This window comes from Stegodyphus dumicola, chromosome 1 (genome assembly GCF_044657685.1).
Source record: "Stegodyphus dumicola isolate Sdum_Otavi_A_Nest chromosome 1, ASM4465768v1".
NCBI lineage: Eukaryota > Metazoa > Arthropoda > Arachnida > Araneae > Eresidae > Stegodyphus > Stegodyphus dumicola.
Window position 1 is genome coordinate 275,689,652 of NC_140768.1, and position 13,066 is coordinate 275,702,717.

General features: G+C 33.8%; 2 protein-coding genes across 4 annotated transcripts in view; both read left to right on the plus strand.

The window, feature by feature from the left end:
- Positions 1 to 8,545, plus strand: part of GC (gamma-glutamyl carboxylase) — an 84,392-nt gene extending 75,847 nt beyond the window's left edge. For all 3 annotated transcript variants that reach the window (XM_035351722.2, XM_085807202.1, XM_035351723.2), the window contains 2 exons: positions 2,222 to 2,357; positions 8,356 to 8,545. In XM_035351722.2, coding sequence (XP_035207613.1) covers positions 2,222 to 2,357; positions 8,356 to 8,446 — 227 coding nt within the window. In that variant the 3' untranslated portion in view covers positions 8,447 to 8,545. The remainder of the gene's footprint in view (positions 1 to 2,221; positions 2,358 to 8,355) is intronic.
- Positions 8,546 to 12,743: 4,198 nt separating this feature from the next.
- Positions 12,744 to 13,066, plus strand: part of LOC118182382 (neutral ceramidase-like) — a 116,683-nt gene continuing 116,360 nt past the window's right edge. Inside the window, exon 1 of the mRNA XM_035351725.2 lies at positions 12,744 to 12,998. Within this exon, the coding sequence (XP_035207616.1) occupies positions 12,864 to 12,998 (135 nt within the window). The 5' untranslated portion in view covers positions 12,744 to 12,863. The remainder of the gene's footprint in view (positions 12,999 to 13,066) is intronic.

The following is a 13,066-nucleotide window of genomic DNA, read 5'->3' on the forward strand; positions in this document are numbered from 1 at the left end:
GTGACAAGTAAATGAGAAGTGAATGGAATTTACAGAAAACTCATTAATTTCCGTCACAAATGCTAAATGTACGGAACTGAATGCTGTGAAGAAACCAGCCACAGAGCCTATTTCTCATACAATGCATACAATACACAGAATAATGCATACAATACACAGAATAATTGCATATACAGAAATAAAATCTAAACGAACTTAACAAGGTATGGAAACAGAGTACAATAGATGGCTATCAGTAAATAAGCACAAACAAAAATTTACAGGAAGATGAAATTAAATAAGTATAAAAATTATAATAATGATGATAAAGTAATAAAAAGAAGTAAATATAATAGAATAAAAGTTAAATGCACAGTGAAAAACTAGAACAGGGTTAAAAATTTGGGTGTACTAGAGGCTGGCTAAGTACCGTGCAGCTACGTTCAAATTGTAAACAAAAGCACGTGCAAGACTTATAGCAACTGCACTCTACTATGCGCGCATGCGCTAGAAAAGCTTGACAAGGAGTTGTCCGACAAGTTCAAAAGGCGACCTGTCCTGCTGGACCGACCCTCCGCCGCTGTGTCGTAAAAATGAGCCGGGTGAGGATACCGGGGAAAGAACAAGGTCACACAGGAAAATTGCAATTAAATCTTACGGCACTCAGTCACTAATTAAGCTAGCAGGACGAATGATACACTAAAAGAAAGGTAATCTAAAAGCCTACCTTATCGTCTAGGAATGGTGTCGATATTCCCAATTAGACCGGAGATAAGGGCAGATTAATCCAGAAGTATGGCACTTTTATGTCGCACAATAAAAACACTGTAATAAATCGCACAAACACTTCACAATCACAGCACTGGTATCAATGAAGAGATCATATCTTCCACTTTCCAAAGGTACTAGGATTGAAATTGGATGCCTGTAGGTGCCAGAGAAATCTTAATAGATGTAAACACCACAAAACGGCACTTCACGGGGTCACGGTAACCCTCAGCAGATATCACGAGGTCGCGATACGAACAATGACTTCTGCTTTAAAGACTTAATTAATTCACCACTAATAAACGGAATCGCTCCAGATGCATATCAAATTGCTCAGCTTTTGAAGAACTTTAAATTGATATAACTCTTGTGTAAACTATATCAAAACTAACTTAAAATAATAAGGCGAAAAGCGAGCTCGCGAAAACACGTCGTACAGCATTGATGCCGCGTCCGGACACCGACCGAACTCAATAGACAGAAGCTTTTGCAATCGCTTTTTCGTGACAATTGTACGCGCTGCAATAGAACCATTGCTAATTTCTGGAAGTTGTCCCTACTCCTCCGGATGTGATCAAGGTGACAGCCGGGAACGCGCCAGACAAGGGAGAAAACGCAATTGGGTTAGTCTATTTCTTATAAGGTCCATGTCCTAAGTACTGTGACGTCTTTCTCTACTAAGTGCTGTTATCGCAAGCATTTTCTTCTCGTTTTTGTATTCCCCGTAGAAATTTGATTTATTCTGATGGTTTGTGATAATGATTTTTCCAGCGGTTTGCAATAAATAAACTTAATCTTTTTCTAATCCAAACAATCCTAAGTTTTTTTTTTTTCTTTTTCTATTGGGCTTTTGCATTTAAAAAATAACACAAATGTTTTTCATTTTGCGATACAACAATTCCCTGCCAGCAAAGAACTGCATTTTCTGCTAATTTTAAAATAAAAATTATCAGTTTTGCCGAGCAATGCTATGAATGGAATTGAAGGCGTTGTATTATAAGCAACAGATAGCAACAATGTTAACGGTAAAATGGAGGACAAGGCCATTCTTCCGGATTTACCTCAAGCAGAGAGGAACTTCCGAGGACTGCTAGAAAATTCTGAATCTGACGCTAATATTAACCCATTTGATTAATGTATCAAATGAAAAACAAGAAATATTTTTTTATATTTTTAGAAATATTATTTTAAAATATTTTTTCTCCAATATAGTTTTCGCATTTGGAATACTTATAAATCATATCGAATCTTATGTAAGCCGACCCCGTTTCACCCTCCAAATTTCATCGATAAAACATTTGCTGAAAATTCTCAGATTATACGACGAATTTTGCAGTATTTAAATAATTTTTTTAAATATTTTTTTTTCAAATAAGATAAACAGTTCCTCTTTTTTCATTGTGTTTGTAATATTTTACTCCCATTATTCATATCTTAAATTGAGATATCTCACTCATTTATCGTCTTTTTACAGCTGATACCTGTCCAGCAGTAATGAATAAATATAGTCAACTACAAGTGAAAAAAGTTGAAATTAGTTTTTGCAAAGGTTTCTGCTGGGAAGAATTCAAGAAGGACTTCATAAAGAAATTCGGCATATGGACAAGAAGGTAAAACATATAATATATTTTGTTAAATATACGGCGCTTCTGCAAAGTTTCCGAACGAATGGTTTAATAACTTTCAGTGAGCCTACTAAACAATAATTGATACCATTTATTCTTATTATAGCTCAGTTGTTTCTCTTAAAATGCCATTTGTTTAGGGACAGAATTTTCTATGCAGTTAATCGTTCGATCTAGTACATCGATCTAATTCGAACATCTGCTGTAGTTAAGTTCAAAAGCTAAGTAAAGAATAATAATAAAATTTTGTTGTTGCAAAGGGGGAATTAATTCGGATTTTTGAACTAGATTATGACTGAAGACGAGACTCCGCTATTTGCTTATGATCTTGAAACTAAACGACAAACATCTGCATGGGCTGGAAAAGATTAACCATGTCAACAAGAAAGTTTGGATTCAAAAATCTCGAGCAAAGACTAAATTGGTGTCTTTTTTATTCGAAAAGTATAATTCACAAGCAATTTTCTCCTGAGGATAAAAGGTGAGCCTCGTATTTTATAACAGACAGCTTTCTGAAGAGAGTGCAGCCTTTTCGGCTAGAAAAATGGAACTAAATAATTGGCTTCTTTTATTCAGGAATATATCGTCACGCAGTTCTATTTACGTCAAGACGATTCTAACAATGAAACGTTTCACAGTTCTCGGCCACCCCGTTATTCACTAGTTTTGCTACATGCAAATACTCTCTGTTGCATAAAAGGAAGTTTTACCCCAAAATGCACAATTTATCAAGCCAAAACAGGTTTTCTGCCTAACGGGAGGGGTGTTTTCATGGATTGTTCCATGTGTAATGAGCCAGATTCCCTTAAAATGTATTTCAGAAAGGCATACATCCCTTTGGCGGATACCCTTGTGTGAGTCTTAATAATGCCTCCTTTTTCCTAAAAAGAGAACGCCGCAAGTTTAAAATACAAAGTTTATACAAAGGCTTCGTTCAGACGAAGATTTTAATTTATTTGTAATTCTGTGTGGTTTAAGGCATAAAAGTCATTTACAGCTGTTTAACAGGATTTAAGTTGCAGCTGCTCAGGGAAGGGAAAGTTCCACATGCATAAATGTTAAGCTGACTCAACAAAACCGTTGGCCAAATTTCACTTTGTGTCTTAGCTATGATTTGTCGATTCTTATATTAAATTGATATAAAGTTGAAAAGTTAGAACTTTTAGGCATGTTCCTCAAACCAGTTTTTGCGAAGTAACTTGGCAACGAAGTTCGACTAAAGGTCGTATCATATATTTAAAATATTTAGAAAGAACAATCGTGTTTAGTACAATTTTTCTGCTTTACAAATGATATAAATCAACAATTCACCTCGGATCGTTTTAGGGTTACCAAGCAAAGGGGAAACTAGTTCTCCTTCCTATGAATGATGGTTGATGATGGGGAATTCGATGCTAATAGCTGACTGGTTGTTGAAAACGAACAACTTACAAATTTTTCAGAGAGCAAACGTGCCTTTTTCTTTCACTGATAAAGCAGGTATAACGGCTAAAACAGTTTTTCGTCCGGCACAAATTGGATGTGTCATATCAGCCTTAGACTCATTATGATCGATAAACCATTGTGTGACTAAATTTAACGGTCCTCTTAATGCATATTTTGAAGCAACACTCGCATCTGTGATTAAGCTCTTTCATGACTGTAATATAAGCTACAAGAATTGACGAAAATTCAGTCTCCTTAAAATTGAACTCTTTGGAGATTTATGTTTTGATAAGACGATGAAAAATCTACAGTTTTCTGATATTTTAGGCATATTGATGATATCTTTGCTCAACGTTCTTAAAACACTGTATTTTGATTTCTACTGGGTGTATTTCTGATGCTTATTTCAGTAATTATAATACTAGATTCGTGAATGGCCTATAAAATAAAAGTTTTGTTTTATTACCAATACCTCTTTCTCTTAAAAAATAGCATTTTACCACAAAAGTAGTTTATTTCTTTAAAACCGGTGGTTGATACAGTAGTTTAATTATGGTTTCATAGCAGACCGGTTTTATTGCATATAGTACCTATTCAGTTTGATAGTATTTGTAGCAAGTCGAATGGTACCACTGTTGTATTTGAACAACGTAAACAATATTTAAATGTACATTTATTTGTACCACAGTCTTTCTAACTCAAGGCAATTAACTTTAAAAAATACGAAAATCTCAAAAGTTCTGAAATTAACGTACTATGTCAAAGAAACATTTGATTTTACTCGAATTTGTCACTGAAATAGTGAATTTCAAGCAGGTAAAAAATTATTCAATATGATATTGCTCCGTTAGATTATATCGAATTCTTTGAAAGTGCTAGCTGGAACTTCCACTTTTCCGTTTCATTCGATAAATTTTTGTTAATTCTGAACTACGCAGCTATACTATAATTCTTAAATAAGAGATGTGACATCAGATTATTGAACATTTCGGATCTTCACACAAAACTGCTGACAATGAGTTGAGAAATCTTTCTACGCTCTCTATATTATAGCAACTGGGGCAATAAAGTAAACCTAACTCTAACGTTGTTATCATCGAGGGCTTTGGGAACAAAAAAAAGGAATAAAATAATACTATAATTTTTTAAATGTCGGAATTCAAATTTTTCATCAAAAATAAACGTGGAATTTAAATTTTTTCTCCTGTATATCATTTTGATATTGTTTTTTAGTTACTTGTTTGCATATCAAGTCAGTTGGCGAATTCAGGAGCGCTCCCGTACAGCAAAAGAGCTCTAGCTAAGACACTGGCCGCCCCTGCATTTCTTTGCCCTGTGCAGCTGAGTTGTACCACCTTTGGCATCAGCCTTGATATGAAATACAAACTGTTATGTCATTCGTAGGATGATACTAAAGATTTTCTCCCTCCCCCACGAAGAAAATAAATTCTTTGCCTTTTGTCCTAAATCATATAACCCAAATCAATTATGTCCAGCTTTGTGAAAGTTGTAACATTTCGTCTCATTATCTAAAGCTGTTTCCTGCACTTTGCTTTTATGAAAGATCTATTTTCGGTGAATAAAAGAAATCTGATGAAGAGGGATTTTACAGTTAACAAGAGAATAAAAAGTGGAAATTTTAACGTTTTCTTAGCCATAGTTTAATAGCTTTTGTTCTTTCTTAGTGGAAATACCTATTATTTACTTTTATTGATTTTACATTGGTGTCACAGAAGTTGATATCTATACACACAGGTCTGGTTTGTAGGAGATGTATGTTGTGCCTTCATTCTTCTTCTTCTTCTTTTTTTAAAGAGATATTTAGTCTAAAGATATATTATGAGAGTTGATAATTCTGTATATTGACCAAAATCGCTGGCAATGGTGTATTAAATTGTTTTAGCAAAAATCTTTTTGCGTAGGCATCTTATCAGCACATATTACATATTTAGATGCTTTTATCCCTTCCACCTAGAATCATCAACAAATTGTTGAAGTGCGGCTAAGCCTAATTTTTTACGCTTTATAGTCCAGAGTTGACTTCGGAGCATTGAGATATTTCTCTGCAAGGTTCGCTGTTTAGATACGCTGCGCACTGCGTTGTGTTTAACATTCTAATTGGTTTGAAGTAATAACTATGGACTGTGGTCTGTCATACTGAGAAAAGCTGCATGAGCCATTTTTGGAAAAGTTCCAGATCTGTAAGTTGTTTCTTTTGGGAAAATAAATTTCAGCAAGCTGTGATCGGTTCTGCGTGCATTCAGTCCATTACGAACCAGTGCACACGTAACTATATGTTTCTGTTTTTGGTTTTTTTATTTTAATGAATATACTTGAAACATGAACATACTTAATATGAACACGCTTTAAAATGAACATACTTAAAATCACAGAGTAATAGGAAGTTCCTTACGAACGGCATCTAAATTATGTTTTTATTGTTCCTAAATCGAATTATATCTCATCTGAAGATTTTCCACTTTTGTTGTAAGTATACAATACAATAGTCAGATTCCTTTCGAATTAGTATGCATTGGAAAATTCCTCTATTTGGAGATTTTTTTCAGAGCTATTACAGTGAACTTAATGTGAATTTCTGATGGAAATATTCTCAAAACTGGGAATTTTACTTTAAAAGAAAATCTGATGTTAGCACAGCATGATTTGTACGGAATATTAAATTATACGCAATTTTCCTGCATTTCATTTAAACATATTGAATTAAAAGTTAACGAATTTTGAATTAAATATACTTCATCGGTAGCGCATAAACCCCAATAGAATAAATGCACTCTTTAAAGTTCACTATATTTATTCACCACAGGGACACTTCGGCGCTAGGTTCACTTAATAACTTACGTCTTATTTATTTTATAACTCAGAGTGCACAAAAATTATATCATGTGAAGAAATTCTAATACTATGATAAATCTAAAACGATGTATAAAAGAAATTAAACAAATAACACAGAAACAGTTTTCCGCAGACGATTTAGCGCCGCTTACCTAATATGCAAGGGCTACTAATTAATTCAGTTCTCACTTCGCGGCAAGGTAAAAATACATAAAATTTCAAAATATTTTCATTAAATATTGAAAGATAGAAAAACATAAAACACCAAGTACAGTTATAGAGACATAAGTACTTTTCTGGAAGCAGAAAAGTTGAAAAATAGCAACGCCTTTGCCGAGAATCGAACTACGGACTTCTGGAATACGCGCCCAGCGGGCAGACCACCCTATCACGAAGGCATGCCAAGAAGGCGGGAGAAATACCTTACACAGTTAAAACAATTACAAAAACAATTTTTACAATTATAATTACAGTTTCTACTCAAAAGCAAGCTAATAACTTAAATAATAATTCCAGACTGAATTAAGCATAATTTAATTCGCGATAATAAAGAATGCATTTGTTGTTGCGAAGCTTAATTTCTCGAGATTGGCAACAAATCCACTATTCTGATAAGTTTCAAATGTAAACAAATATGGTGCCCAACTACATGTTATAGCAGTCCTATATAAAACATTTTAACGTTCTGAGGCTACTCGTTTTTTGAGTTATGCGAGATACGTACGTACGTACAGACACCATTAAATATTCTCTTTTGAATTCATTTTAAATTTGTTTTACAATTTTTTTGGGGGAAAAGAGTCTTTCATTCTGTCCTTATGAACAGATGTTAAGCAAAAACATAGTTAAATTGCATTCGATAGCGGTGAAAATGGATATTTTCATTGAAATATGATATCCAAAATTTTTCGCGATTACAATACTTTCTTTTTACTTCGTACAAGGAAGTAAAAAGCTGAAATAGACGAGCTATTTTAAAGCTTCAAAATTGTGGCAAAATATTAGTAATGATTAATAAGGAGATTATAACAATCTGCCTTTTAGCATCTTGGAAACATTTAAAATAAAGTTAAAAACTTCAATAAAAATTATGCAAAGTAAAATTAAACCAAAATATTTATGCAATATTGTTTTCGTATACAAAAACAAAACCCAACAAAGTAAACTGTGAATTATTATGTCTTTGGACTTTACGTTCTCTTATTTAAAGAAGGGAGCTGTAAATAGGCGGTGTCATAAATGGAATGAGGGAATACATCAGCCTAGATTGGGCATAAAATTACTGAATCTTCCCCTCTAACACTGAAATGAAAGCAAAACTGTAGTTTTGGGAACAAGCCATTCGATTATTGATGAACTAAAAATCTGCACTGCCCATACCGTCGTGGCTATCACAACAGATACCTTTCAGCGTGTACGGACTGAAACTGAATAAATTGAATGTATGAGGCATGAAAAAAGGATTTCGCATAGAGTTGCTTTAATGTATGGCAATAAACATAGTTTAATTTGTTTTTCGCAGGTAAAGATGGGCAAATTAAATTGTTGTTATTACTATTTGTAACAAATTTATTGGAGTTATCTTGTGTAGTGCTTAATCAGTGTATTGTTAACAAATTATTATCATTAGGCAAAGAAATAAATTCATAAGCTGTGTTACGTTTCAAACTCACTTTGAGTAACGGATCTTTGTTTTCTTTTGTAGCATGAGTCTCTTCGGAAAAGCCTTTTACAGCATTCTGACCCAGAATCCAATGATCGTGGAGAAAAGCGAGTTGCAAACTGAAGACAGCTAAAGGATTTTAATTATAATCAAGAAATACAGTTTTGTATGTTGTCAAAATGCTTGAAATTGCGAAAACAATTGAGAAATAAAGGTGGAAATTGCAAATTTATTTCATTCTACAGAGAAATTAATTTACTAAAATTTCAAAGTGCAACGATTTTTAACAATTTACCTTTATGCTGTGATGTAATACATGAAACACGCAAATATGGAGCAGAATATCATACGCAAACGGACCTTCCGTAGATAAGAATACGCTAGAAAAGCAAACATTTGAGCAAAACGCTTATGAAATGAGTAGTTTTAACTGTATCCTAATCAACATACCTGAGATATCTTAACGTACTACTAAATATCACGTAGTTTCTTTTATAGATGTCATGCGACTACCAAATAATTTATTTCACTGTTTGTTATTCTGTAAACCCGTAACCATAATCAGAAGTATTTTCTTGATAACGATCTATTTTCATTTGTAAGTATAAGCTATCAGAAATTAAAGATAGCCCTCTTATTCGTTGTTCTGTCTGCACATTAAGCAGGTTTTGAGTCATCTTTGCTTGGACTCCGGGTCAAAATCAACGTTTTAACATCCCTCATTGCCAAACCCTGGTGGACAACATGTCATTACCAAATTTGGACTGGTCAGAGGTCTTCTGATCTTCTGCCACTTCTATTTAGAATGAGGGAACGTAAGGAGCTCAATCAGGAATTCCCAGCCTTTTTCTCGCACCAATGCCTTTGAAGGAATAGATTTCGCCATATAACCCCGAACAGATTTCTCTATAATATATAAAGTACAGCAAAATCATAATACAAATAGTTGCATATAAATAACTTTAAAATAAAAATTTAAAAAAACATCTGAAAGGTTTCAGATTTTTAATTACGTCCAAAGGGGCGTTTTTATTTTGTGTATTACCTTTATTTATTAAATATCATGTTCTTTGCGCATAAACCATAAAATTCAGTTCAATAGCAATGTCGCAAAATAATTTTAAAACGAGCATATCTTTAGAATTTCCGATACACAGTTCCGCGCGCTGGAGATAAAAGGTTCCCCCCCCCCCAATAGAGTGTTGCCATGGATCGCTTTGAAATCCTTGAGTTTGTTAATTACAAATTCGTTAAAGTTTTACAAAATATGAAATCGATCATAAAACAAATTCCAAATTTCAAATTTGGATTTCAACATGCCCCTATTCGCAGTAGGATTACGTCATCAAAATCGGATGGCTCTATGTACCGTTGTTTTATCACAATGCGAGAAATAGAAATACATTTATGCATATTTTTCATTATTTAATTTCTTCAAATATAATGCAGGACTCTAACATTTGATGGCAACAGTTTGAAAAGTGAAACGGGCATTTATAGTGATTCAACGCAAAATCGCAAATCGAAAACAATAGTCCTTCAGGGACAAAGCCCCTTTGGACTAACAATTAAATTAACAGGAACAAAAGTTTTGAAAAAAAAAATGGTTGGTTAAATTCCGTTTTATTACTATCGGTATTATTATTATTATTTTAATTTTATATATATAAAGAAGTTTTCAGAAATAAAATCACAGATTCTATTTTGCAAAAAGGTTCCATTTCAATGAATCTGATGGCTGCGCTTTATGTATTCATACCGTCTTTTCTTCCTTGTACGAGTTAAAGGAGGTACTGTAATAGCGAAAAATTTCGGGTATTATATCTCAATGGAAATATCCTTTCTTAACGTTCCTGAATCCATTTTGGCAACTTTTTGCGTGACATCTGTACATATGACAGAACAAAGGACTATGTTTTTCCAAAATGAATGTGAAATGGATTCAAAAGGAATTTTTTTCGTGATGTCTGTGCGTACGTATATTCCTCTGTATCTCGCATAACTCCCATCAAAATGATTAGCCGTAAAATTGAAATTTTGTATATGGGTCTCCTATATTATTTAGTTGTGCATCTCCCAATTTTATTGCAATTAACGGTACAGAAGTGTGTATATATATATATATACTGTCACACCTATTTTGGAGTATTTAACTAAATAACAGATGAGCTTCTTAGTAAAACATAAATTTAATTGTCAGTTCACGGAGATAGATAATTTAAAATACAATTTTATCCGTTACAGCGTTTCATTCTAGTTTACGGTTATTATTTCTTTCTTGATAAATTTTCAATCATCTACTAACTGGTAAAACCTTCAGCATAATAATTTTAAACATTTCTGACGTTGCTCAGCAACGGTTACACGATACAAATATAAATGTCCGTTTCACTTTTCAAACTGTTGCCACCGAATATTAGAGTCCTGGATTATATTTGAAGAAATTTAATTATGAAAAATCTGCATAAATTTATGTATATTTCTCGCATTGTTATAAAACAGCGGTACATAGAGCCATCGAATTTTGAATGACGTAATCCTACTGCGAATATGGGCATGTGGAAGCCCAAATTTGACATTTGGAATTTGTTTTATTATCGATTTCATATTTTGTAAAACTTTAATGAATTTTCGGTTAACAAACTCAAGGATTTCAAAGCGAGCCATGGCAACGTTGTACAGAAAAACATTTTTATCTCCAGCGCGTGAGACTGCGTATCGGAGATTCTAAAGATATGCTCAGTTTAAAACTATTTTGTGATATTGCGTTTGAACATAATTTTATGGTTTAAGAACGCGATATTTAATAAATAAAGGAGTAACAGAAAAAATGTTTAAAAAAACGCCTCTTTGGACGTAATTTAAAATCTGAAACCTTTCAGATTTTCTTTTCTTTTTTTTTAAATATTTTTTGTTAATATTCTTTTTATGAACGGGATCTTGATTATGATTCCGGTGCATATCGGGCTATCGACAAACAACCGACCCCTTGATCATCACTTAGTCCTTTTAAAATTTCAGCAACCCACAAGTGGTCAATAGTGACCCTGCTGGGAACTCCAGAATTAAATTATCTTTAATACATCATCTCATTTTTGAATTGCCAACAATCCAGCCGAGCCTCTTTTTAAAGGTCAAGTGTTCGACTCTAGGCAAAGGTACAGGAACTTAACAAAACAGAGCTAGTAAAGAGTTTACAAATTTAAAGGGTTAACAAAATTAATTTCCATTTCTTGCTGGTTCGACAGACAAAATGGATTAAAATTATTCACTAATCAAATTTTGAATTCAAATCCTAACAAGCTGGCTTCATTACACCACGACTATAAACGTAATTTCAGTCAAAGGAAAACTCTCCTGCCCGTATCATATAACGCTAGAAGATAGGTACCAGGCGAGTTTCGTCACGTTACGGTGAGGTTGCCAACTGTTCTTTCTTTTAAACTTAGAGGACCACCAGCGGTCGGGTGTTAACGTCACTGAACACTGGTAGTTCGACCTGGAATGGAATCCTAACGAAAGGGCTTGGATGCACGATTAGTTTTTGTTGCATTCCCATATGTAACATGGATACGAACCCTTTTTCCCTTAAAACGTCCTCCACGAAGGCATCTCTTCCCATAGACAAATACCACTCGAGTTGCTTTGCCTCGTTAACCTAACATAACATCTTCAACTTAGATTCTCGCTCGTTGTTTAAACTCACTTTATTTAAATTTTGTGGTTGAATTGAGGAAACAGTAGAAGTGGAGGAACATTCAACTTAAAAAAAAAAATGTGTTGATTAAAATAAACTTTACAGGCATTACGAGAAGATACATGGCACCAGTTTTGATGAACAATGAGCTTGAAAATCATCTTCTGAGCTGGAATTTCATTGTTAATTATTTTTGCATACATTTTGCTTACTTCACTAGCTTTCATTGAAAAATATATGTTTACTTTTAAAAGTGAGCAACTGGAAAGAGGTGTGTGTAGCGCGAGAGAATAATTCAATATTACGAGTATTTTCTTCCCTCTGTCGTTTCAGTTAATCGGAATTTTACTGTTTCTTTTATGATTAAAATCATTAAAATTTATTATATACAGACTGTCCGCTTCCCCCCCTACCTGATGTATGAAATAAACTGTGAATTCTTCTTTATTTACTTTGCATTCTGTGAATAAATCCAACTTCCAAAACTATAATCCCTGACACGTTTTCACCCACATCAGATAAATCCCGCATGAGTAACAAATAATTAATTTTAATTTCCATCATGGAATTCCAAGCTCATCTTTCACTTACCCATATCCTGAACAAGAGGCCATATGATATAAAACCGGTTCGCAAGGAAAATAAATAAATAAATAAAATAATTCCGGAACACTGAAGCGGAGAAGTAGGTGATAGAAAGAGCGAAGGGCCTCAACTACCAAAACACCGAAACGCGCTCTTTCTTCCGTCACAATAAAGAGGTGCACGTGCTGCGAGAGGACGACCTGATCTAGCGTCTCTTGTAGCAGTGGTTGTTAAGACACATTGGCTTAACGCATTGTTTATTTTGATCATGGCCATGAGGATTCTTTATTTAGCGGTATTTTTAAACTTCGTAACTGGTTCGCTGGCTGACAGGCAACCTGATCTCTACAATATTGGTGTTGGAATAGCGGATGTCACTGGACCAGCAGCTGAAATTAACATGGTAAGTTTGCTTTCGGACCATTCTAACTATAATTGCAGCCATTTAACTGCTTTTATGTTTCATAATTT